This window comes from Cariama cristata, unplaced genomic scaffold, assembly GCF_000690535.1.
Source record: "Cariama cristata isolate BGI_N322 unplaced genomic scaffold, ASM69053v1 scaffold4898, whole genome shotgun sequence".
NCBI classification, from domain to species: domain Eukaryota; kingdom Metazoa; phylum Chordata; class Aves; order Cariamiformes; family Cariamidae; genus Cariama; species Cariama cristata.
In genome coordinates this window covers 35,466-62,802 of record NW_009630542.1, presented here as the reverse complement: position 1 = coordinate 62,802, position 27,337 = coordinate 35,466, and the positions used below count along the sequence as shown (strand labels likewise).

Genomic DNA, 27,337 nt, shown 5'->3' with positions numbered 1-27,337 from the left:
TCCATTGTACCCCTGGTTTGTTCGTTGAGTTGTTGAAGTTAGGTGTCGAGCTGGACTAGGTGAATTAACTGAAATGGACATGTTGTCTTTGTCTTGTGAGAAAGCCAGACAACCCCAAAAGCTGTGTTTGGACTTTGGTTGTGTTTTCACCAGTGACTTTCCTTTTTTTTGTGGCAGCCGGCACGTCCTGCTTGCCTAGGCTGACATAAGCTGTTTAATATTAAAGGATGACCATGGGTTGGCATCACCTTAAATTGCTTGTTTGAAATGAATGTTTTAAAATAAATGTATTTAATGCTTAAAGCTATTTTAAATAGCAGGATTAATTGAATTTTAATGTCATTGAATTGAATCCTTGTGCAACCCATTCCTTAGCTCTTCCTTAGCAAGGTTGGGCATTTACTAATCTCTTTGCTGAGCCATACACCTTTACCATTGGTTTTCTTGGAAGAGACTGAGCACTCTGGGAGGATTTTACCTTTGTAGCTGCCTTACCTCACTTACCCCCAGTTTGGAGACATCCGTCAAGGTGGATCCTCAGAGGGGCATCCAAATTCCCTGGTGCCAGACAGGGAAGTTACTATGAAAGTCTTCAACAAAGATTTTGCTTTCCAAGCGTCTTCCCTCTAAGCCAAGTACCAAATACTAGATCCCTACCCAGAAGAGCCTCTGCTCTACATAATGATTAAAAGTCTTATGCTGGAAATAAAAACACACAAGCATGGGATAAAACATGGGAAAGACTTAATGACTTCCCTTAACCCCCAAAACCTACTGACTTTCCTTCAGTTATATATTTCTGTAAGATAGGAACAAGGTTCCTAGTTCCCTATGGTATAAATCGCAGCACTGGTCGAGTCTTGGGGTGGGAAGATGGGAGGCTTTTGAAACACCCTATAAAAAGTGGAGGTAATTTGCCCCGGCTGATGGTCTCATCCATTACCTTCCCAATCAGCATCCCATTTTTCTGTGCATGTTTTGAGAGGAAACCCTCCTCTCAGCAGTTCCCTTCCTCGGGCCGCCTGGCAGCCTCTCATACAGCAGACGAAATCGATATATTATTATGTGTGCCATTACCAACCTGCCAGGCTCTCTAATGGGAATTACAGCCTGCCTGCCCAGCGTTGCGGGGTGGAGGGCTGCGATGTGTACAGCTGGTCTGAACAGCGGGCTGCCCTTGATAGCTTTGGAGGGGAATTAAGAGCGTTCAGCGTGGCCCTGTTTATTGCAGATACAGAGCTGTGCCTGCTGCCCTCGCCTTCTGTTCTTGCCATCGCCGAGCGTGAGGCTGTGCTTTTCATCCTCTCTTCAGATTACAAGTGTAGCTCTTAACCAAATGCCTAAGTGCCCTTAAAAACACTGAGCATCACCACTGTGGGTGATGCAAACAAGTTCCTTCCCCATCTCTGCGGCGTTACTTGCGGTGGGGCTGCGATGTCCGTGTGACGACAGGCTTGGGAAAGACCCTGACCCAAGTGAGCGCTTGATGAACATAGGTGAAAGCCCTATTTCTGCCCCAAACAAGAGACAGCAGCGTGTCGAATGTGCCGTGGCCGGTGCTGTTCGTAGCAGGGTGGTGTAGCCCCAGCTGGCGCTGCCGGTGTTTGGTAAGCTCCTTTGTGTCTCAGTTTCCCCCTGTGTAAAGTAGGAGTGTGCTTTGGAACCGCATCCGTCAGGGTGCGCGAGGACTCACATTAGGGAAGGCTCCTCCTCCCTGGGACTTGGTAGTGCAAGCACACTTCAAGTATTCAGCTGAGTTATTTCACTGATTTTGCTTATGCAGGGGAAAAAGGTGTCTTTGAGCTGTATGTGCATAGCATCTGCTTTCTGACATCTCCTTTTGGAGTATAAAAATGCAGTCCCTTCCATGGGTGAAGGCCAGAAGAGGCATTTCTTCTGTCTTGCCATGTTGCTTTAGGATGAGGACGTCAGCAGCTCTGAGAGCTGCAAGGACTCCGGGTTGTCCCGGCTTTTCGGATGCGTGCATCTCTGTAACCCCCCTGGGTGTGTAAGGAACATGGGACAGTGTGTGTGCGCAGCATCCAGCACAGCAGGTCCCTGCTCCCACTTGGGGACCGGCTGCTGTAACTCTACGACGAGTTGACTTTCCACTACACGGCACTGGTCGTTAAGTGGCTAGGCTGAACTGCAAAAAGAAACAGCATCGGTGCTCTTTCTGAACTCCCACGTGCTCCCCATGCACAGCTTGGGGCTGTTTGGTCTTCCCTCTGTTTTCCTTCCCACCTTGTTCCTGTCCAGAGAAGGAGGGTGGAGGATTTGGCACGGTGCAGGTGACAGGGTCAACCCGTCTGCACCAGCACAAGGTTTGGCTCCGTCGAACCTCTCCATCCCTGTTCAAACAGATGTAAAGCAGTTCTCTGATGAGATTAACTCTGTGAAACGTGGTAAGAAATCTCTGCTTGGGGTGCTCTCATCTCTTGCCCATCAGCGGCTATTCTCCAGCAACACAAAGAAAATAAATAAGCTAAACTTCTCTCCTGCAAGCCATTTAAAAAAAAAAATTCTCTTTTAGCGTTGCCACATTGTGTAAATCAACTGTGTTTTCTGGAAGGTCTCATGTTCACTTATGTGCCCTCCCTTCGGAGGAAACCGTGCCGGAGCAAAAATACAGAAGTCTGAAATAATCCCAAAGGCGGGAATAAAGTGCGGTTCCTGTAGGTTTAGGTCATTTCACAGTGCTGCCTCTGTTGATTGCAGAAGGATGAGAATGACATCTTGCTGCTGAGCATCACGTGCAAGGTCCTGGTGGGACCCAACGCTGACCGAGCTCAATCTCCGGATACATCATCTCCGACTGACCCATTCACGAGCCGGCAGGATGCTGCAGGACTGATTTGCAGCTCGGGTGCTCCAGGCTGTGCTGCTAATTAAACGAAATGAGTTGCACAAAGCAAAAGAAAGAGTTGGCAGAAGGAAAAGTTGGGTTTGTGGTTGGGTTCTGGAGTAGGACCTGGGGGTTACAAGCATCTGCTGCGTGTGTGTGTGCAATGCACACGTAGAGGCATTCTTTTTGGGCCTGACCCAGCTTTTACTGTTACGGCAGCTAAATGTGGAGCAGAGGCGGCGATATGGAGGGAGCAAGCAGCAGCAGGTTGCAGCAGGACCATGGTGCGTGGGGAGAGATGTGGCTTCACCGCCTGACACTGGTGGGCTGTGCTCAGCCCTGAGCAGAGGTTGGGAGAAAGCCCTCGGCAAACCAAAAGGGACTGGTTTGTGGGTGAGGTCAACTTGACCAAAAGGGTTTGCAAGGGCTGAGCTCTAAAAGAAGAGCAAGGATGTGTCGCCCTTGGGATGCAGGCAGATGGGGTCTCATGGCTTCCTTCTTGCAGCAGCTGGCTGGGCACCTCGCGGTCTTTGCCTTCATCACTCGTCCAAAACCCATGTAATGGGGGACAGCATCTGTCCTACTTGCTTTGCAGAGGGAATGGAGGGGCAGAAAGGCTGAGCATCCCCCTGGTAAAGGGGAAGGGGAGCGTCCGCTGGAGCAGGGAATTCCCAAGAGTAGGGTCGGCTGTGTCTGGAGGTGGCAGAGCCCTCAGGGCAGCTGCTCTTTATCTCTTTCTGCACGTTGGGAAAGATAAGGGGGAAAAAAAGGAAAGCAATAATGCAAATTGAGTCTGCTTGTCAGCCTGCTGGCCCTCAGAAGCAGGTTTTTCCAACCTTTCTACTTGTCAGTGGTGATTTTGGATCAGCCTGTGGCATCTTCAGAGAGAAGCAAGTTTTTTTTTCTCCTTGTTTAATGTCTTGCAAAAGTAGTCTTTCCTTCAAGCATGATTCCCTGGTGTTTCTCGGGGGGGGAAGAATGTCCCAAGACTTGTTTGGTGTTACTCTATGTTAAATGCCACCCCAGCCCATTGCAAATGCTGTGGTTTTGCCTGCATCTTGTGTGTGTAAGGTTGTAGGTGTCTGGTTCACCATGAACCAGTTGCTTCTACACTTGGAAACCAACCCAATGGCTGTATTAGTCATGTCTCGGTGCTGTCTTCATGTTGAAATCAGCTGTTTCATGGCCAATTGAGGAGTTTCAGCCCAGGGTTGTGGATGTCTCGATGGGACCGTAGCAGGGAAGGGAAAGCTCAGCTCGCTGGCGGACAGGGCTGCGCAATGAGCTCATCCTGGCTTTGCTCTTGCTCAGCTCATCGTCTTGCATCAAGTTTCAGCGATTATTCAGCCCTGCGGTTGTATCTGGAAAACAATATTAAGAAGTTGGGCCTGCATCCTGAAGGCTTCTAGAGTTCTTCTTTCTCTGCTGTTAACTTCAGGGGAAACCGGTGGTCAAAAATATTAGTGTTGGCTATTTTGAAGTTGGAAAATAAATGTTCCTGGCTTGTAATGCCAGAGCTGTGGTGAGAGTTTCAAGCCAAAGACTTTGTTCTAGCACCTGTGGAAATACTCTTTGGCCATAACATTTCATGGGGTCTTGTTTAGTTTTCCCAGGAAGGCTCAACCACCCGCAGAGAAGGACGAAGGATTAGCAGGGTACTCTGTTACTGCCGGCGTTTCTGGCCTCTGCTTCTGGCTGGGGACGCTTCCTGGGGTGGTGTCACATTGTAAGGAAATAGGGAAATAGCCCAGGGCATGGAGACAGAGGCTTTTCTTGCTGGGTGCTTTGCTGATGTTCCTCCAAGGTTTGTGTGAGGGGAGGTTTTGGATGTCCCTGCAGACTGCATGAGCAGAACTCATAGGCAAGTTTCCCAGGCACAAAAACCGCTCCAGAAATTGGCTGCTTGTAGCAAACAAGCAAAACCCAAGGTGAGCCATGGGAACACCTGCCCTGGAGGCTGGTGTGTGTTGGATCCTGCTGGAGTCGGCGGCAGTGTTGGGGATCAACAGCCAAGTTTGGGGGGTGAAATTCAAAAAGATGCCAGGAATTGCTGGAGGAGGAAGGATCTGCGGTAGGATAAAAGCAGGAGAAGCCAACAGCGTGACAACAGTCTAAAGCCATGAAGGCTGGGATGGAGGGGCTGATCTGACTTGCCAGCCATGTGGTGAAGGGAGAGATCAGCCCATGCTTGTGCTGGATCACCGTGGTGGAGGATGTGGTTTCTCCAACGTGGTGGCTGAAGATGCCGATGTGCAGCTGACAGCCTGGACCTTGGCAGGGCTGGAGGTGACAAAAGCCGGCCCATCGGGTGACCTGTGCCTTGGTGCCGGAGGTGCAGGCTACAGATCTTGGGCAACGAATCAGCCGTTTGGAGCTGGGATGGCTGCTGTAGTTCAGGAGATGCAGCTGAAGGGTTTGCCTAGGGCCCAGTTGAAGAGAAAGCCTGTAAAGGTGTGCTTGAAATAACACTTCTGCTTAGTGGTCGTCCACTTCAAGGAGACCTCAACACTCGAGTCCAGTTCGGTGCGGTTTTGGGGGCTTTGCCAGGTTGGGCCAAGGTAGGGGGGAAGGCTGAGCAGGCAATGTGCTAACTGAAAAACTGCTTTGCTTCTCTGTGGATGAAGACTGCAGAGTGTTAAGATGAAGGACCTGAGGGTTGCCCTGACAAGCTGACATGTTGGATGCTATGAGCCTTCATCCCAGAACCATCCTGTGGGGGTTTATGTCAGCATCTTCATTGGAAGCACAGGCTCTTTCATCTGAAAGAAAACCGGTGCCAAAAATCAGAGAGTGAAAGCTGTCCTTTCATCCTTTTGTCCCTTGCTGTCGCTCTCCAAGAAGAAAACCCCTGGAGCCTGTTGGACACCTCCATCCCTCAGTGGAAACTCCTCTTTTGGCTGGTTCCAGACTGGGTGTCTAATGGTTGAGTCGGTGGTACCTCTTCTCTGCAAACAGTGACTCTTTGCTGGTGCAAGGGCTCTACCTTCCTAATGAGGGAACCTGTTTGTGTGGAGCTGGGTGTTTGGGAGATGCAGACCAGCCCGAGGAGGAGGAGGCAAGGTGCTGTGGACCTCACTCAGTGGAGGGCCATGAGCTACAGCTTTCTTCTTGCATCTTCGCCTCTCTGACCATGCAAAACTTGTGAGAACCAACTGTGCAAGTCCAGGCTTTTGTCCTCCGTGCCAGGGCACGGGGCTCAGCCATGCTCCCATGGGTGTGAAAACGTGGGTGGGAGCTGACACAGAAATCACGATCTCCAGTGTAAACGTCTTCTAGAGCTGCCTCCTGCCTTGTTACTGGGACTGACTGGTGGTCCTTTTGGTCTTCACCTTGGCCCCCAACGGTGAAGGTTGGATAGAAGCGCTGGTGGAAGGAAACTCCTAATCAGGTTGGGAGTGACGAGAAGCAAAAGCCTGTACTGAAATCTACATTGCATCAGCGAGAAGCGCAGGAGCTCTGGCGTGACTCAGCCGGTTTTTGATGAAGGCGTCTCCTGCAAAGTGAGCTTAAGGTGTGGTTCTTGTCACGCACAAGTGTCGGCTCATAGCGTGCTATCGTCTGCTGGGCATTGCACTGCCACAATCCATCACGTGCTGAATTTCCTTCGCTGAAGGTTCCTGAGCAAAGGTATGTTTTCTGTCTAGGTCATCCCAAGTTCATTTGGCGCACGCTGCCGGCATCTTCACTGGGAAATGAAATATCAACAAAAGCAGCTTAATGGCCCTGACTGTCAAACAAAGGAGAAATAGTATCATTTTTAATCGGGGGGGGCTCTTTGACATCTCTTATTGCTGAACAAGATATACCAGGAGGCAGCTCCCAGGCGGGCAGGAGGGGATGCGCTTGCTTCTCCCTGCTGTCCTGCATCCTGCCTGGCGTTGGGGTGCTGCTGTGGGTTCGGGGGTGCAGAGAGCACCTCTTCCCCAGTGTAGAGGACTCGGAACCTCCAAATGGGGCAAGAGGCATGGAGCACAGCAGAAAGGCTGTTTGTTTTCTGTGTCCGTTGAGCACCCCTAATGAAACCTGGGGTGGATTTCTCTTCTTGGCCAAGTGCAGGGGCTCTCTGGCCACGTGTGGGTTAATTTGTCGCATCCCAGATAGCCCCTGGGGCTCAGAGGAGAGAGGCCAGCAACCACCACCCTCAAGCCTTTCTGCAGCGATGTGTGGTGAAACGAAGAGGATCTTAATAGCACTTACTGGAAACGTTTGCTGGCCGGTCGGTCGGTGTGCTGGCTCTCGCAGGGCAGAGCGCTTCTCGGACCAGCCCAGCCTGCAAATTGCCTGCGTCTCCTGGGATCTCATTGCCTGAATTTGTGCAAAATGCTCTTCCACTGATCATTAAGCTGCATTTCGCTCTGGTGAGCTGATGTTCATGGTGTGTCCTGGCCATCGCTTCTGAAGTTGTACCCGGTGCCGCTGTGAAGGGACTGGGGTGGAGAGGGCAGCGGAGGAAAGAAGTTTTGCTTAGGAAAAACCTGTATTAAGTGCTCTGCTAATCAAAACCCTTTGGCTTCAGTGGGACTTAAACGTGTGCTTATAGGTAATCAGGTATTTAAGTGGTTTTCTGACTTGGCAAGCATGAGATAAGATATCCCAAAGGAGAAGGAGGAGAGCAGAACCGTGTCCTCCCAACTAAAGGTGTTTGCAAAGGTGGACGTTAAAGGTAGAAGGCAGCAGAGCGTGGGTCTAGGGACGTGGGTTTGACTTGCTCTGACTCAGTTTCTCCCGTTTGCTCAGGGGAAGACTCTCTGCATACCCCACAGGGGCTTTGAGGCATCACAGATGACAAGAAGGGCAGTGGTAAAGTGAAAGAGGGGGTGAGCTGGGATCGATGTGTACCAGTAAATGCCTCTGAGCCTGCAGTGGAGGACAGAGGAAAGGTCCTACCGGTGGCTGATGAGACCCAGGGGCAGGCACCTCCCGGAGAGGAGGGCTCTGCCAGGCACCCAGGGCAAGACCAGAGGGGCTTGAGGGATTTTAAGGGAAATCATCTCCCCTCACACCTTGAAAAGCTGCTGAGCATGAGGCACTCGATGGCTCTTCGGTAGGGCTGCACAGGAGAGGCTGATGCAGTGCCTCGCTTGCGGCTGCTCGGGGGTGTAAGAAATACTTTCCCTTCCCTCACTGATTTCACCCTGGAGGGACTAAGCAGGGTGGTTGTCAGGATTAATTAATTAATTCAATAAGCTCACACTGCCCCAGGGCTGGGCACCAGGCTTTTCAGAATATGAGGGGAGCTGCCTGCATCTTCAGGCACCTTTGCATCACTGTGCTGCTCAGTTTTCCATCGGATTCACCTCCATCTTGGTGCTGGGCAAGCTGAAGAAAAGAGAAATTGAGTTTCATGCCCAAAACCGTGCAGCAATTCAGCAACTAACGTGGAGAGCCCTGACTCCTGCTGCTGATAACGAACGGGGTTGGGAGGGCCTCCCCAAAACCAGAATAACTCCATCATTTGTGAGACTGAGGGAGTCTATAAATTGGGAAAGTCACTTAATAACCTGCCTGAAAACAAAAGGAAGAGATGGGGATGGAGCGGGTAGCGGCTCTCCATCGCTCCTGCTCTACCTTTCTATTTGGAGCCAGCTCTGACACCTTTGCAGCATTTTTTTATGCAGATGTGGAGCTCAGCGGTGATCGGAGCATCACAGGCAGAGCAGTGTCAGTGGGAAACCCTCGCCGCAGGTGGATGTTGGTCCCAGGCATCCTTTGGGGCTTCAGCGGGAAGCAAGCGCTGCGCAGCCATGCCCTGCCTCGCTGGATGCAGCCTTAACTCTCCTGCTACATTTCAGCTTACCGCCACGTACGTTTAGGCACAGCTCCTGCAAAAAAGGCATTTCACAGGCTTGATTAGGAGTTAATTGGAGAAGTGGGTGATACCCCTACTTTTCCCTAAGCTGGAGCTGCATGAATGTGACTGGTTTCAGAGCAAGTCTGTTATCCTGTAATTAGGGGGATAGCTCGCCGGCTCGGCACGGTGGGTGTCTTTGTGCAAAAGCTTGTGTGGCGGGTGTTTAATGAAACTGCTTCTGAACTGCCTGCTGTTGGTGTCTGGAGAGAAACGAGCCGCGAGCTCCAAGTCTAATTCTGGAAATGGGATTGCTGAGGAGTTTGTCCCTTCCCTGGGCTGCTCAGGGAAGCCCTGTCCCTCACGTAGCTTTTGGGAACACGTTGGATGGTAACCAACCATGGGTGTGCATCTCTGTTCAGCAATAGAAACCTTTTTTTATCATAATCACAAGGACTTGATGGCACCCAATGTCTCTTTTTTTCCTCTTTTGAGTGAGGTTAGGAGAGTGCCAACCCTCTGTGTTAAATAGCATCCTCCCTGATTTCTTCTCCCTGCTGCAACTGCTGCGTACACCCCACTGCGGCAGAACAAGCCCCACCGAGCTCATTAGGTGGCCTGGCCTGGTCTTGTCTTGAATATGTCTCCATATAAACACACAGCATTAGAGTGACTGTGATTATTATGCGAAGCATGGATTATTCTAGCAATAACTGTGTTATATATTGATTTGCCATTGCTTGGAATCCCGTTACATGAATCTGCTTTATTAATGGACTTTGGCCATGCTTGAGATTAACTGTGATGCTGGATTTGCAAATGAAAGAATTGAAATTCATGTTGTCCGTATTAATTACTTATGTGATGCCGGCCTTCTTGGCAAGCTGTTAGAAACTGTAGTAACTTTTATTTTTATTCCATTCCCATTGGTCTGTCTTAAATAAGAAAATGAATTTGGTGGTGTGGGATTTGTTTGTTTTGTTCCTTTGCTGGAAGCCTCTTTTAACTGTTGAGAAGGTACCAAGCGTAGAAGAGGCTTTATGCTTGGTGTGGAACAGGCTGCTGTTACCTCAGAATAAGTCTTAATGCAGAAAGGAGGCTAGGAGGTTTTATTTCAATGTCGAATTGAACCCTATTTTCTCATCTCTTGCTTTGAGCTAAAATGTACAAAATCTATCTTGTTCTCTCTAAGGTTTTACAGTTCAAAATCTCTAATACGTGTCTTCCTGCAGCGACAGGTAGCCAGATTCTTGTGTGAAGTGCAGCAAGGGAGCTGTGAAGGGTAACTCCACTCTACTTGCTGGTAGAAAACAAGTGATGTACCCGGATTTCGAATGTCCGTGTGCCTGAAAACCGCGATTGAGATGAGAAGACCTGTTGTGGAACAGGGAATCAGGATTGCTCCTTCAGCCGCTTTCAGGTGGTTGATGCTTAGGTCTGGCCAACGTGGCGATGCCAGTGCAGTTGATTTGGTGCACATTTGGATGGGGGGAAGAGAAGATGACAAAACGCTGTTTTGGGGAGGAATGAGGTAGGGAGTGATCCTCGGGGAGCAGCAGGACCAGCATGGGGTGCTTGGGGAAGGGCAGCAGCGCTGTGCGCGTTGCGGGACATGCACGTGCTCCTCTTTCTCCTCCTGCGGGCTGCACCCATGGGTGCCTATGTAGAGGATGGGGAGCTCAGGCTAAGACGAGAGAGGAGCGTACCCGTTGTCTTGCCTACCAGGGCATGGTTTTGGCTACGGCAAAACATTTCACCTTCTGATTCAGCCGTGTGTTTGCTTTCTGGAGATACTGAGGGCAGCCCATTGGAGACGTGTTTGGTGTGCTTTGGGTAGTGCTGGTGGTGCGCGTTGCAGTGTCTGGCTTTTCCCTTGCCGCTGTCTGTCCAAACCCATTTCTGTCCCTGTGCTCCTCCTACCCAGGCTCCTGCAGTGGTATAAATGGCACCAAAAAAAAGCTTGACGTGTTTTTATTGGAGTCAACTGCAATTTATTCATTTAAATGATCTTTTTGAAATGTTCATATCATTCCCCGGCAGCCACTTTAAAGAGTTAATGGTTTATTTCTGTGTCTCAAAGATATCTTAAATGGCTTTCCTTGAATAACCTACTCCAGAAGAGAGCTGTGTTGAGGAATCATTGATGCTTATTTTTACTAACGCCTGTATCAATAAGATCTTAGGTTTTATTCTAGCACCTATCTGCTTTGAAGGATCCCAAAGCAATTGTTGAAGCATTTGTATAGTCTTCCACTGCCGAAATTCAGTCCCTTTGAAGTAGAGCTTAGCATTCATTGAGCGGTAACAATACGTCCCTCCGTAGCTAATGCAATAATAATTAACCCGGGGCTTGCAAGTGAACCGGGTTTTAGATAGCAGTTATTGGATTGCAAGCTCTTATTGTATGTGCAGGAACGGATTGATTTCTTTTGGGCACTGGAGGGGGGTCTAGGAGGCTTCCCGGTGGTACGGTGACATCATTATCGACACGGCAGGTTCAGCGTGATGTGCCTGGGAATTTCAGTACTTGGGGATGATGTGGGAGTGTTTCCCGGTGGCTCAAATGGCCGTCTGTGTGCTCACTGCTTGGCAGAGCTGTACATCAAAACAAAAAACCCCATATCAGATAGGTGTGGGTAATCTCCATCTCGGCATTTTTGGCAGCACTGCTAACCCAGACCTGATTGATCCCCTGAAATTATCAAGTTTCTTTTTCCATCGTTGGATTGCAACAGCTCTCCTGGCTGAGGAGAGGAGGGGACATCTTCAGAAAGCAGCATTTTGAATGGATAGAAGAGCAAATGTGACTTTTCAGCCGTGATTTGTGATTCCTTCTGTACTTGGCCGTGTTGGGATTACCTGCTTCTGGGAACAGCTGGCTAGGCTGTGCTCACAGAGGGCTTTTCACCCGGCGGGCAGGATTGCACCGTTGTACATTAGACCCGTGCTGACCTCCTCCTGAAATCTCTCATGGCGGCAGCTGCTGGAAACAGGAGATGGGGCTCAAGTGGGCCAAGACAATAAATCCTGCTTTCCTGGTAACCGGAGACTGGTTCATCAGAATTAATGCCAGAGCTAGGCGGCTCATGCCGTGTTGTGTTAATCTGTGAAGAGTGAGGGCAACTTGAAGAAAGTGGCTGGATTAGAGCAGGGAGAAGTTAGAGGTGAGGACTCCCATTCTATCATTTTTATTTTTTTTTTCTGTTAGACAAGAGGGTGGTCCCCAGTGCAGGGCCAGGTGAGGCTGGCTTTCCCTCAGGCTTGTCTTGGTCATCCATCACATTAGCCAAACCTTAGCTCTAGGAAAATCCAGTTTCTCCCAGTGTCCTCCTTGAGGTCCCAGTTAGGCAACCCTGACAGCAGCTGTGGACCGGCCCAGCTGCAGACCCTCTGTCCTCCTGTCCGTCCATCTGCTGCCATGCGGGGGGTACCACAGCCAAGTCCCGGTCCTTCCCTTACAGGCATCTCTTCCTTCCCCAGACACCGATTCCCCCAAACTTGCAGGACCTTAATTACCTTTGAGACTTTGGCCAGTTTCCCGTAGTTTAATGAGACTGGCAGACACAGGGTTACCTGGGGAAGGACGGAGAGGTGGAAGGATGGACAGACAGCACAGTTGCTCAAGCCTTGTTGCCTGTTTGATTCGTTATTAGATTGGGCCATCTGAGTCAAGATTTTTGGACTCTCTTCTTAGTGTATCCCTTAGCAGAGATATTTGCAGGGATGTGTAAAGCAGGGGTGTTTGGCTCATTACTGTTAATGAGATGCAGTACATGCAGGTAGGGGATAAGGAGCAGATTGCACGAAGTGCTTGTAGGCTGGATGTTGCTCTGAGAACGCTCGTCAGTCGTAGTGTGTGCAGGGAGAGTCGTCTGTAATTTCAAGCAGGGAAAGGCGTGTGATTGTGAATGCTACTCTTGTATCGGGAATTGTTCACTTTACTCAATGCCCAAACACCAGGGCAGTCTCTAACAGGCAGTGGAAATTATGAAGTGATTCCTCCCCATCTGACAGTGCCGTCTTCTATTTGGAAACCTCTTCCCCTTTCCTACAAGGATCTCAGTTCTGCCTTTTTTTTTTTTTTTTTGTTCCCGCAAATACTTATTATAAAGATGTGTATGTATTTATTGCACGCGAACACAACATGGTACAATATCTGCATGCACAAATAAAAGTCTTCAGTGCCCATAAAGCATCTGCTGTCACCTTCCAAGGGCAAGAGTTGTTTGAGCTCCCGGTTACCTCCAACAAAACAGTGGGGGCCTAAAGCAAAACTTAAAAATATAACGGGTATTGATGGGTGATCAGCTGCAAAACAGATGGGGCTGTTCTTTGGCTGGAAGAGTGGGTACAAAAGCCATGCAGAGCTCTGCGCTTGCTGTGCTGGAAAACAAAGGTGAGAACTGTATGAATGGGATTTTCCTGCTCCAGTTGCCTAAACATTAAATGTCTAGGATAAGCTAATTAGATGGCTTTCTTGGTGGATATCTGAGACAGCCACATACAGAGACTGACTCAGCCCAGCTGCCTTAGAATAGGATGAATCACCATCTTCATATGAATTGACAGTAGTCTGAGCTCAGGTGACAAGTCTGGATCCTTACCTGACGGGAAAGGAGATGCATCCTGTTCTGTAAGTCCATTTTCCAACAGAGGCTTTTGCAAGGGAAAAAAAAAGCATTTTTTTTTTGCACGTGGGGTGGCAGGGAGAAGGGGTAAAATTAGGAGCTGGCAGCTGGCAGCACAGTGCGGTCGAGGCTGGGGCTGGGATGGAGCCTTCATCCTGGGGATCAGCCACTGACCCGTGCTGGGGCAGGAGACCCTGTGCAACCAGTACTGCCCTTAACAGTGAAAGGTACTAGTCACAGAGCAAAAGGAATGATAAATGGAAGTTCTGCTTCTGACCTGTGATTTGGACACTCCAGTTGGCATCTGGGTTGTTCCAGCAAGCTCTTTTAGCAGACCCACAAGGATGGAAATGGCAGATGCTTGGTTAAATTTGTCATATTTCCTTTTAATGCTTCACTGCGGAGTTGTAACGGGGAGTTCCAGCAGCAAGAGCAGAGTTAATAGAGTGGGTGTCTTGTAGAGTTGATGCATTAAATTTTCTCTTTGGATTTTAGCCATGTAATGTGGTGGGCTCTGGGTGGAGTTGGCTAGCAGGAGGTGAGGCAGCTGTGAGAGTGGCCCTTAGGTCCTTGCACTCAGCTGTCGGCAAACTGGAGAGATTGATGTGTTTGCTCACAGCCTCTTCCCCATCTTGCCCTTAGACCTGCGGCTTTTTCTGCCTCCATCTTTCCTTTGCAGGAGGAAGACCTTGGGGGATCGCTCTTCTTGGGAGTGTTTTGGTGCAGAGCAAAAGAGGCTTTTGTGCCTTAGGGCTGAGACTGCTGGGAGGTTGCTGCTGTCACCCGTCCCTCTGGGGAGCAGGAGGAAGAGGTGACAAGTCCCACCAGAAACCATCTGGTGCAGGCACTGCATGGCCAGCGGGGTCCTGGCTTGGGGCTGGAGCCCCAGCTGGAGCAATGGCCCCAGATTGATGCACTGGGTTGGATGGGAAACTGGGATGCAGGCAGCTCCCACTGGTTTAGAAGGGATGAGAGAATAATATTTTGTGAGCTGAAGACGAACGCTTGTGTTAAAGGCAGTGATGGATCTAAATTGTTTGAATTGTTCAAAGCAAATCCTGGAGTCACCTTCCCTGGGTAGTGTTTCCAAGCTTTTTGTATACTGGGATCCCGCTGGCTCTGTAAATCAAGATGGGATGGGTAGCTGAGGCTATCCTTTTAAATATCCACAGGCACTTTCCTGAAGAAGTCTGTTCGCTGTGGTCTGGCCAAACTCCAATTGGGGTAATTGCATTTGCCTCCTAGTTTAAAATAAGCGCAGCGCATTCTTCTGCAAATCTCTTATTCGCAGTTGTTTATTATCTGGATGGCGGCGTCATATCTCTGCTCATTAATCCATCTCTCCGAGTTTCTATAATTCCAGCCTCCTGGAGGGGGTTCAAGCTGCCACCACTTATTATTTGAGTCAATCTGCCAGAGGAATGTTTACTTCTTCCCTGAAACATTGACTCCGTTCTCTAACTGCACCCTCACTTGAGGCTTGAATGAGCAATCGTCAGTCCGAAACCAATATTAACTCTGTTAAACAGAAAATATCCCACATATTTAAACTCAGTTTTTGCACCATTCTGGTGGATTAGACATAGAAATTTTCAGTAGCAATTACTGGTTTGTTTGGAGGTTCCCGAGGTGCCTTCTGCAGTGCCCCATCCAGATGTCCTGGTCCCACCACCGATTGCCCAGTCACAGCCGTGCTGCCTGCCCTCTTTGAAGGTGCAAACTTGGGCATCTTTGCAATTCCGAGGTCTGTTTTTTCCCAAAGCCCCTTGGAACGTCATTCCCTTTCAGAAGCTTTACTCCTCTCTCAACCTCTGAAATTGGTTCCTGTGTGAAAAAGCTGTTTGGGGAAGAGGAGGAGATGGATGGACAGCATGACTATTTCAGCCTTGATCCCTTAGGATACCCAGTTAAGAATTAAACTGTTTATAGCATGTGTAGAACACCTTATTGCAATATATAAACTCATAGTTTATAGGGGGTGTACGCAGATGACCGCAGCTGTTGGGCTGCAGTAAATGCACTGGGCAGATAATCTTTCCAGCAATGCACTTCCACATTGCTTGGTCTTATCTCATGGGAAAGTAAAGCAGCACCAAACTTACTAGTTGTGAAGCAAACGCTGGAGGTCTCATCACATGCAAAATGGGTGGAGGCTGATTCTGGACACTGTGGGCAACCATGGCTGATTGTAGCTGGCAAATCCATAAATACCAAGTTTTATGGTGGCTTACTAACTTCATAAGTCAACCAGACATCGGAGGATTGGTGATGGAGTTGAACATCCTAAAGATCAAAGGCAAGAAATATTTTGTTTGCTTGTTTCAAGAGGGGATTCCACAAGGCATGGGAATTGAGCAGCTAAATATGTCCTCCATCAAGAGAAACAACCCCATAGCCTTTGAGCAACCCACACTGTGCTCGCTGTTGAGTCACATCTCACATGCCTGTCTCTCTGAGCTGACCTTACTCACCACATTGCTAATGCTCACCTCATGAAATCATTTTTCCCAGATAAGTTGCTGCAGATGATTGATTGCACACAATATTAATCCTTCTCTTCCTTCATGCCTAACCCTTGTTTATAACACCAGCCTCTCTGCTTGGAAATTCATTTCACTGACTTGGATATTAGTGGAGATAAGAAACAGTTTTGGAAGAGGTGCTGGCCAAAATAGCAGCTATCAGGATATTTATGAGCAGCCGTGATTGCCGGAGCTCGGGGTGATATTTTACACGGTAACCTCATTTGGGCAGGCGGTAGCTGCATTCGCTCTGTGTTAATGAAAGCAGCAACAGCATAACCTGTTTTATCGTATGACTTCTCACATGGTTCCTCTAATTGCAATTCAATTTGCAGTGATAAATAGTTTAATAAGCGAAAATGGGCTTGACTTCCGTTGTTTATGGCTCCTCGTGGCTTAGGGGAGTATTACATGATGGTGCGTCTCATGGAAACACAACTTGGAGCTTCAAAAGCTGGTTGCTCAACTGTTAGCTGTTGTCGTGCTGCATTTTTTGACAGGCAGCAGAAGGGGAATAACAAGTTGTTTTATCTGAAAGATAAGCTGGGGGTACAGCTCCCAGATGCCTTGTGTTTATTTTTTTTTTTCACTGGGAAAACGGCGTTACTTGGGTGGTGGTGGCCTGGGGAGGTTAATGGTGAACTCTTAGTTTGGGCTGGGTTTTGGGTGGAAGGGCTGTTTCTGTGGTTGTTGCTTGGAAAAGGGACCCAGGCTGAAGACAGCATCTAGCACAGCATCAGCTCTGCGGGGCAGCACGACCGACCGTGCCTGGGCTCTCACCTGCCTTGGTGTTTTTCCAAACTAATTATGTTCTCTTGTGCCTTTCATGGCTGTGGCTGGGAAGTTGCCATTGCTGGCTGCTGTGGAAGGAGGCATTACATTTTTTCTGCTGGAATTTGATTTAAATTTCTAATTCTTTCATAGTTTTGGGGGGTTGGTTGGTTGGTTTGGTTTGGGTTTTTTTGTGTGTGTGTGTTTTTTTTCCTTTTAATTTAATAGCTTTGCACTGCTACATTTGTAGAAGACTCCTCCTACGGAGGCTGAATGCAACTAGTTGGTGGCAGGGAACTTTCCTTCCAGTGGTTAAGCCATCCCCAAGGACTGACGAGTGGTTTGGCTTTCTCTTGGCTTCCTAAAGCTGGAAACAAATCAGATAAATTGCAGGAAGGTCACGAATGATGGCAGGCAGGATGCGCAGCAAAATGAATTGAGCAAGATTCCTACTTTTCTGTTCAGCCCCAAAGTGATGGTCTCTCCCGACTCCTTAGCCTTGCCTGGCAAAGCAAGGCTTTAGCTCATGTGCTCAGGAAGGGGCATGGTTTGGTAAGACAGACTCGGGGGTGGCAGCTCAAGTCGCAGGGACCTGCCTAACGTCAGGGTCAGCAGCTTCTTCCTTGGTGCTTTTTGCTCCTTTCGCAGCTTTTGGGTTGCTTTCAGTCACTTCTGCGTTCCTGACTTTCTCTGCTCATTTTGTGTCGTTAATGCCAAATCCTGCCCAAGTTGGGCATTAGCGCCGGCTGGCTCATGGGTGTAGATGTGCTGTTGAATATGCTGCTCTGAAAGGTCCTCTCTGCCTCCTCCTGCCAGCGCCCACGGGGATGTCAGGACTCGAGGTGGCTCAGGGATGCAGAGATGTTCCCCTTCTCCTGCTGCACTTGTGCAAACCTCCCCAAACCATCTCAGCACGGCGTGGGGTTTTTGGGTGCCTACAAGAAAAACACCCCTCCAGCCTACACCAAGAAAGCTGTGGTCCTGGCTCATAAATACCGTCATTTTAAACCCTTAGACCCTTTCTATTTGAAAGTTGCACTTGCTATCCAGGTAAAGATCTCCTGGGAAAAGGGAATGTGCTGAAAAAAGCCCAAGTGACTCGAGCCAGGTGCTGGGCGTTTTCTCCAAAGCTAGCGATTCGTGATTTGCTGCTGACAGCATGAACTGGTGCTAAGTTATTAAATTGCAGATGAGCTCATCACTTGGCCTCAAACAAGTTTCAGCCTTGAGTGGCTTTAAAATATTACATGTGGTGGAAAAGAGACAATGCTGGTGTGGCAGAGAGATTTAGGGAGCAGCTGAGAAAGACATCTGTGCATAAAAAATGTGTACCAGGAGGGAGGAGGGAATACTTCATGTGAAAAATTTAAGTTCTCCCAGGAGAGAGGAGGAGAAATTCTCTGATTTATTCATTCTACATTTTAATTTTAGCTTAAGAGAAAATTGTCAGGGTTTTGAGATGCTTAAAGAGAAGTGATAAGCCTGGTTTGATCCTCAGAGACCCCGGTGTGTCAAGAGCTGCATGTGCAGAATTACTTGTACCAAGCCCCAAAACTGTCGTCTTTGGCAGTGCTTGGTGTTTGCCAGCGATGCCGTATGACCAGGGGCCAAATCCAACTCTTACTTGATGTTTGCGTAATCCTAATGTTGAGCTCTACCAGACTGGGAAGGTAACATCCACGCTGCTGTTAGGAGAGGTGTTTCTCTTCCTGAAAGAGTGGGAGTTTCCTTTGGGGATCTCCCTGCCCTACCTTATCTGCACAATTTCTATTTCTCCCTTTTTTTCCTCTCGCAAAGGAACCCGAGCTCCTGAACCCACTCGGTTCTGTGCAGTCACCTGCGGATCCACGTGGTGCCAAAATACATGAGGATGAAGATGGTCTTGAATGAAGAAGTTTATTTTCCAGCCTAATTAAACCCAGTTGCGCTGGAGCATCCTTTGTGGGCTGGCATGGCTGTCACAGTGCCGCTCCTGGCGAGCACAATGCACACCCTCCTCTTAGCTCTACGCCTCGGTGCTGAGATTAATTAATTTTTTTTAAGTGCCAACTTGGCAGAAGCTGTGAGATAGATCATAAATCGATTCAGCCACTTTATTTTTCAAACTTGGTATGTTTGCAATCAGTGGGCGCATTGGCTGGGTGGGTTTTGTGGCCAGTTAGATTTGTTGTTTTCAGGCTTTTTTTGGTGTTTTTTTAACTGCCTCTTTTTTACTAAATGGCGTCTTTGCAGTCAGAGAGTCAGTGAAGCCAGTGTTAACTCCGTGCTGTGGTGATGTCCCTAAAAACAAGGAAACCAGGACAATAAAGGCTTGCCACCTCGTTTGTGGCATGAGCTGTAACTGCACGCAATGCGAGATCCCTTTGGCTGCTACAGCCAGTGTCTGAAGGTGGAATACATTTTTCTTTATTTTTTTGTTGTTTTTAGTGAAGATGATAATTTTCAGCCTGTCTGAAGTGACAGAGCATCAGCACCTACAACCAGTGTGCCTTCCCATGCGGTTCATTGGGGCTGGAGCACCTCAGAGCTCAGGAGAGGTTCCAGTTTATTGCAGGGTGCCAAGGTGTTACGGGCTTGTATTTGCTGTATTCAAACACTGGGGGCAAGGGAAAGGGAACTTTTTTGTTTAAATTATTAACAAATTGTGTGTGTGGCTGTCAATAATGAGCTGCAAACTGCAACCCTGGAGCAGCCGAGCTCAGGGGCATCGGCTGGAGGAAGGCTGTCTCGGGGTGCTTTTAACACACCCCAAAGCTGGTCAAATTGCAGATTATTTCCAGGACCTGGGGACAGTCCCCACCCTCAGCCACACGTTTCTGTCCCCGTCTGTCTCCTGGGTCTGACAGCGATCATGGATTTCTGATAGTTGAAGTTCCTGAACTGTATTTCTGTTGTTCTGCATGGTCTTTATCCGTGTGTACATGCACAAAGGGAGGTTGCTTGGGTCTGTGATTATCCTTTTTTTTTTTTTTTTTTTTTTTTTTTTGTTTCCAGTTTTTAGACCATGTAAAGCTACTTTCTCCCATGTTGGGTTTTTTATTTCCTACAACAGCAGCTATATCCAACCCTACCACATCTAATCTACTTGTTTGGGCAAAAGCTGCATTTATACTGTGAGGGCTGGGAGCTGCGGTGCTTTGGCTGTAGCACATATGGGGTGGGCTCCTCTCTCACATCTGCAGGGCTTAACATCTCACTGAGCTGCTCTGCTCAGCTCTGTAAGGGAGATAATGCCTCTGTGTGATGCCTTCCTTTTAAATGCATCATTTCTAAAGGTAAGTGCTTGTGGTTCTGGGTGATAAGTGCAATTTGCGTTTGTGAGATGCTGTAATGTCCTCACATGGCAAGTTCTGCAGATGTGCAAAATGTTCAATAAATAACATGTTATTAGTTGAAACTATAAATAAAAAGAGAGGCAGGAAGGCTGATTTTTCAGGATGATGGTGAATAAGATTGTCCCAGCCCTGTGCTGTGTGTCTAACACTTTTCAATTTTTTTTGAGTCCCTTAGCCAGGCTGAGATTCTTACATGGCCAAGTAGCACCTTCCTAATACCGGCACGTTATGAATAACTTTTATGCTTCACTTGCCCCAGCTCCACATGACAGCACCCCCTGCCCTCCGGATCCCCTCCTGTATTTCAGCCCTGTAGCCCGTTGGTCTTCCCTAGGAAGAGGACCAGAGCACCAAATGCTTCCCCCTTTATGCATGTTTCTTGCTTTGCTCATTCCTTCTTCACCTGAAACTTCCATCTCATTTTTGCAGCTCAGCTCTTTTCAACCTCAAATGTTTTGTAGAACTGGACCAGTTTGGTCTGATGGCACCATGATTAATCCCTGGGAGCACTGCCATTGCTGGGCAGCAGGCCTTTTCACCCCCAGAGACACATGTGTTTTCAAACATCGTGAAACTCTTCATGCCGACTGCCACCAGCTACGTGGGAGGACGACTTGGCATTTGATGCAGTTGTGGACAAGTCTCTGATTCCAGCGTGGCTGTTCTTGGGGGTCAGAAGTAATTTTCCTCAATGCTAGCAGAGATAGATATGAGGGTTTCATCGTTGCCTGATTTTTCATCGATAGTTGAAATGATTCCTCGTTTGAGCTGTGTTTTGGTTCAAGAAGCAGGAGTAGGCACTCGGAGCTGGACCAGCCCACCAGCTTACAAACCGAGCTCCCATTGCCAGCGAGGGCTTGAAGGACCCGAGGTTGTGGCACTGGGACAATGCTGGTGGTCAGTTCTTCCTTACCAAGTTACATCTCCACTCTTCAGTGGTGGCTGTCAAACTGCTTCCGTGTTGTTTTGGTAATGCAGGGGCTCTATCTTGCCAAAATGCATTCCAGGGTGGCAGGCAGATCTCAACGTGGGTATGGCCCTGCCCACTGAGTCTTGTAGAGATCATCTGGAAAGTAAATACCTGGAGGTAGATGTAGTGATGTCTCTGCTATGGGAAAGTGGATGCGTTACCCAAAGGAGAGATGAATTTCCTGAAATACAGTGGGACCCGTGGGTCTTCATTTTGCTAACTCCCATCCATACCAAGTAGAGGAGGCTGCTTCTGGGTTTCACTCTTTAAAAGCGAAAGCAGGCCTTTGAAGAGAAATACAAACCATCTTACTCCTGTCAAAAATAAAAGGCAAAAGAGAAATTGCTTGCTCAAGCTCACCCGATAAGGCAGGGCTGGAAAATGAGCCAGATCTCCTGGAGCTCCAGTGTTGGATGGGACCCGTGAGGCACATGTCCTCGATGGACTGGCTCTGGCCATCCTATGGGGTGGCTGGTGGACCTCGCTGCAACGTGCGTTCATCTGAGAGGAGTGATGTCCTATCCCCTGATCGGCTGCTGCTGAGGAACAAAACATAGTGGAGATAAAATATTTGAAGTAAAAGGAGTACACTATATATAACCCTTCCCCTCCTCATCCCTCTGCACTAACGTATTTCATATAATGATGAGTTCTCTGCCAAAATTCCTCAAATTACTATGTCTAAGGATTGCAAATCATAGAAAATAGTCTTGGAGGGGACCTCGAGAGGTCTGATCCATCCCTAGGGCAGGATCAGCTTGATCTGAACTGTTCCCGACACCTCCTTGTCCAGTCTCCAACGGCCGAGCTTCCACTCCTTCCCCAGGCAATCTAGTCCAGCACTTTGCTCTTCCCACACCCCCTCCCCAATTTATCCTCCTGTTTCCATTGCTGCAATTTTAGGCTCATTCTTTCCTCCCTATGCACAGCAGACCCAGAGCACATCTACGCTATACTTATTCTCCAATTCCAGTTTCATGCTGATCGAGCTGTCATGTTCTCTGGAGTCATCTTTGATTTTTTACCTTAGCGCAAGCATACTGTTCGCTCGGTGGATTTATGGCTTGTGAAGTGACATGAGGGTGTTCATCCTGCAGCCCTAACGCCTCTTTGCAGAGCAGATAAAGGACAGGAGTGCAGCTTGTGTCTCCCTTCCTTGTGTTGGGTGGTGGTGGGAATCACTTTCTTCTTGGCTTCTTCATGGGGACCACCAATGTGGGCTAATTTTAAGATCCATGCTAGAACTGGCTTTTGTAGCACATGTAATATTGCTCCTTTACCCTGTTTTCTGCAGGATTTAGGAATGGAGTCGACCTCGCTGGATGATGTCCTCTATCGATATGCCAGCTTTCGAAACCTGGTGGATCCAATCACTCATGACTTGATCATCAGCCTTGCTAGATACATTCACTGCCCCAAACCGGTAGGTACCATGGTCTCATCACACCTCCATAACTGTGCTGGCTTGGGAAACTGTTCTTCTGGGAGCGTGGAGCTTCTCCCTGAATGCCAGGGAAAAAGCTTCCCGGTTACTGCTGTGCTTGCAGGTCTTTGGACCAAGAGGACATGCTTGGAGATCATGGTTTGATTGCACAGTATTGGGTTTTCCAGCTGACCAAGCAACATTTGCCTAACGTTAGTACTTTGGGTGTTAGCACTTTATTTTGCCAGTTATTTCCGCTTTCTGCCACTTTGTGTTTCTGTGTTAAAGACCTTACCCCATCAGGAACCCTTTCTGCCTCCCAAGGATAACAGACCATTCCTCGCCCTTGTGCGATATTTATCATGACCCCAAATGACAAGAGAGTCCTTGACTGTGCCTTCAAGGCCAGGTTTCCAAAAAAGCACAGCCTCCCTGGGCTGCTGTTCGGGCTCTGACACGAGCAGGTTTCTCTGTGAGCGCAGCTGCAGAAAGACGTGCGCTTTTAAAACTCTCAGCCCCATTTGCTCGCTGCCGGCTACAGCAGCGTAAGGGCTTTTGAAAATCCCAGGCTGGCTCCGTCCCTTCTGTGATAAATGTGACTTTGCATGGTGGCCACTGGCTGTTTGGATAATTAAGGTTTCTTTCCCCAGGCTTTCTTTTAAATAAGCAATAATGTCGGTACCTGATTTGCAGAGCTAGCCTTAGAAAGGTGTGAAATGTCTGAGCTGTCAAAGCATACTGGATAAGGAGGAAGAGGAGTAAGAGAGAAGACCAAAAGCTACCAGGCGGTCATTGCAGGAGACGTAGGTGATATCAGATCTCTCTGGGGATTTTTCATCTCTTAGTTCTCCTATGCTGCAGTTCCCTACCTGTAATTTTGGGAGGGTGGCACAGCTCTGCTAAATCAGTGTGATGTGTCCTGGCACTACAGTCACGGTGACATGTCGTGCACCAAAGATGAACTGGATGCAAACACCTAAGATACGCATCTTTCAGAGGAAATACCTTCCTTCTGCAAAGCACCGTGCGGGCTGTAGGGTGAGCGGGAGCTGTAGTTGGTGATGCTCCCTCAACTCCCTTTGAAACTCCCAGGAATGGGTTTCCTCCTAAAGAGACATCTCTGTCCATGTTTCACCTTGTCTGGCACAGGTCAGAGCGTGATGGGGGAGCTGAAGGCTCATCTATCATAGTTGGGTTTTTCTTCTCCCCAGCACATTGCTTGTCAGGAATTAAAATTACATTTAAAACAAATGGTGTGAATTGTAGGAAAAGGCTGAGTGGTGTTTTCCAGTAAACCCGAAGGAGGGTTTGCAGAGCTTTGTGGTGGGGTGTCTTCATCGTAACAGCTTCCCTGGGAGTGCGGGAGCTGCGTGGCTTCCCTGAACTTGCTGTCTGGAACCAATAAGCTACCAAAAAGTTCACTTTGAGCAAAAAGTAAGCCCTTCCACCCCTCTAACGTGTTTGGCTCTGGTCACGCTTGCAGATGTGATGGAGCTCTGTTTGAGGGCCATGAGGAAACACCTCCCAACACTCTCCTTCCTTGTCCTCCAAACCCTTCCCATGCCTTTTTGTCCTTGGGAAGGAGCTGTCTGGAGCAGTGCCACGGCATCAATCATCCAAGTTCACTGCAGCGTGTAAGACCTCATACGCTAGCGTAACCTGGAGCGGGGAGGAAAGGTGCAGATGCCCCAGGCGAGGTGCATACCTGACCTTTGTGAGTCCATCCCCTGTGATGCAGAGGGGTGCAGCCCTTCCTCCAGCCCTCCTGGAGGGCAGCACCACCAGTGTCCCAGCAATGTCTCGGGAGGGGGGACATCTAAACAAGACCCAGCCCCTGTTGGGCATCACATGGTGAACCCCAGATATTTTTTAGGTGATCCTGGAGGGGATGTGTGTATCTCCCACCAGATCCCAGCAAGCTCATCAGGTGTCTGAATTTCTGCCAAGAGCACACTTGTTGCACTCTGTCTCCTTGGATTTTGTTGGTGGGGTGGGTTTGGCTGTTTGTTTTTCCCTCCTGGAGACAGCAAACTCAGAGCTAGCTCATCTGTTCTCATCTCTGCTGCTGAACTACAAGCCATTTACCCATCTCGTGCCTCCTTTTCGTTTGCACATGGCATTTTTAAGCTCTTCTTGGGAAGGGACCATCCATAGGTCTGATGTGCCCAGTATGAGGGGGTGGGGGTCCGAGGTGGGACCTGCAGGCATTGGTCTCCTGTACTTACTGCTAATAATGGGTCTTTAATTTCCCGTAAGAGTGTATGAAGGGATAGAGTCATTCACTGCTGCTTCTTGTGGATGTTTTACTTAATAATAGCCTCCACCAGTGTTTAAAAATGAAGGAAATTGATTTTGTTGATATATTTAAAGATTTCATTAATTTTGCTGAGGAAAAACCATGGTGATGCTTGAGGTGTGTCTGCCTGGGCTATGGTGTGGAACTGGCTCTGGAAGTGCTTCATAAAACTCTCTGCACTCAATAAACCATGTTGGGAAGGGTGAGGCGGGTGCAGCAGTGTGCAGACATGGCTCGGGGACATTGGGGACCCAAATCTCCATCTCCAGACCAAGGATGGATGTCCCATGTCCTACAGTGTGAGCTCAAGACACAGACACATCCCTCTGCTGGATAGTGAACTCATGCAAGGATACCAATATATCCCTTTCCCTTTTCTTATAGAGAGTAAGATCCTTTCCTCTCTCCTCCCCCATGGGGCAATGAAATGGGAAACTGGAGAAACCTATTTTGACGGGCGTGTTTCCAGGCAGAGAGGCCCCGTTCCCCCGCTGAGGTTACCCTTTTCCAAAGCATCGTGACTAAGCTGGTTTCTGCTCCACGTTTTGCCCTGGGAGACTAACGGTGAGCCGTGGCCAAGCGTGCGCTCTGCAATCCTCGTAAAAATAACCCGAGGCGGCTCATGCAACGGCGAACTGCTCTGCTGCCCGATATCTGCGTTCGCGTGTCTCCCTGCACGTTTCTTTTGGCACTAAATGCTGTGAAGAAGTTAGCGCCAGTGTAAGCATAGAGATCCAAACTCCTAGTACAGAATCATGGGCTTCTAGCAAACTGTGATGGTAAAACATGCAATAGCAAACCCGAATAAATCCAGCCCATGCAGCGCTGAGGCTCTTCTTCTGCATGAGATGCTGCTCGTTGGATGCACTTGGTCGTCTCCCCCTCCTTTGCACAGCTCAAGGTTTGCACCGTGTCATGCAGTTGCTTTGGTGCTGGAGCACGGGACGGCTCCTCCAGGCCAGCGATCCTTTACAAGGCTGCTGCGGCAAATGCTGGCAGGTGGCAAGTGTTTGCATGAGAGTGGCGACAGCTGTATTAATACAGCGAAGAAAATATCACCATATTCTGCCGTGCAGCGAGGTGCTCCGCCAGAGATCCACAGGGGCTCGCAGACAGTTGCTAAGCCCTGGAGCATCCCTGGGAGATTGAAGGGTGTTGTCTTGGAGAGGAAAGCAGGGATTGTGCAGGTGACAGACAGCGAGTCCAGCAACTGCAGGACTGCCCTGCAGCTCCTGGTCCATGACTCAGCCTTGCTCTGGCTTTGGGTGCCACCAGCTGTGCTTTAAGTCCTTTTTTTTATTTTTTTTTCTTTGGCAGCTCAGGTCGCTGGGTGAAAAATAATTTCATCCCAGTATTTGGTGGTGGTTTTCTGAGACACTGATTTTCTTTATCTTCCCAATAGCCTGCATGCCTTAGTCCCCTGGGTTATTTTCCAGCATCCAGTCCTCTTTCCCCTCAGACCTCCTTCCCTCCCTGCAATTTCTTTGACAGAGACTTGGCAGCAGCGTAGGAGAGCAGGAGAAAGCTCAGGGCCAGGAGTGTTGCAGAAGTTTTGGCTTTTGCTCTGCCGCCTGAAGGTATGCCGTTCCGTCCCGTGGCACGAATATACATGAATACGTAGGTTGAGGCAGCTGTAAATTTGCCCACATCCATATGGAGGTGAGACAGAGGGGGCTGAAGAATGAGACTGACCTGGACCCTGGTCCCTATTAACCACGTCTATTAAATACTTGTCTACTTGGAGTTATGGGGTCTTGCTTTCTTCCTCCCTCCCTGGCTTTCTGTACGTTGCTTTTTCACTCAGCCTCTATTTATACCGCCCTTAGCATAAAGGTGACCCCTTGGTCTCTCCTCTAAGCTAAAATAAAAGTTGAATCATTTTTCTGAGCTCTGGGTAAACACATCCTGGTCTGTGTGGCCAGAAAAAGTTGGCCTGGGCTCTCCAGCATGGCTGTAGCTCAGCACAGTTCGGTGGATGCTTATTCCAGCAAGTAAATTCAAACCAGCAGCAAGGCAAAAACTTTAACTTGTACTGGAGGAGCCTGGAGTGCTTTGAATGAGCCTGAGCGTGGAAATTGTTCGGGTGAGCTTTCGTGTGGACATCGGGGTATGTTGTGCAAAGGCTGGGTCGTGTCTCTGCGGACCTCGCTGAGATCTCAGCCTTCCTCGAGGTGCTTGTGTTCAGGTGACTTTTGCTGAAGGAGCTGGATGAAAACTCTTTTCCAGATCCCTTGAAAGTCAGGGTTTGGATTTGGTCCCATCCCTACTTACAAACGTATAACGCAGTTCAACTGAACCCGGGTGTCTTGAGTACCCCTTCCTGGAGGGGCCGGGACGTGCCTGCAGCACGACTGCGCGGCGGCTCCAGAAACGCCGATGGAGCCGTGCGAGAGCGACCACTTGCCAGGTTGCTATCTGGTGGGGAAGCTTTCAGATGGAATATATGCTGTCGTTGCACGTGAACATTGTGTTGAGTGGCGGCCGTAGATGTTGCACTCGGTATTTATCGCCTTGTGTAGCTGTTGTAAACCTTTGGGGTTTATTACGCCTTAGAAGAGGTGGTTTTGCTCTTCAGGAAATTCTGCAGCAAGTTTTCCAACGTTGGTTCAAGGGGGAGGGTTGCGTAGGATCAAAGACATTTGAACAAGTGTTTTCTTCCCCATGGCCATGACCTTGGGGCAGTCTTTTACCTTCCTGCCTTTCTCCAACCCCAGCCCTACAGAAAGGTGCCAGGTGGGTTCCTCGGGAAGTGGCTCGGC

General features: G+C 48.9%; 1 protein-coding gene across 1 annotated transcript in view; it reads left to right on the top strand.

Annotated features, from left to right (window-relative positions):
* The window catches only part of LOC104165821 (leucine-rich repeat-containing protein 75A-like), a gene marked incomplete at its 3' end in the record, with an annotated part of 57,355 nt that overhangs the window by 10,862 nt on the left and 19,156 nt on the right, over nt 1-27,337 (top strand). Inside the window, exon 2 of the mRNA XM_009705573.1 lies at nt 22,154-22,282. Coding sequence (XP_009703875.1) covers nt 22,154-22,282 — 129 coding nt within the window. The remainder of the gene's footprint in view (nt 1-22,153; nt 22,283-27,337) is intronic.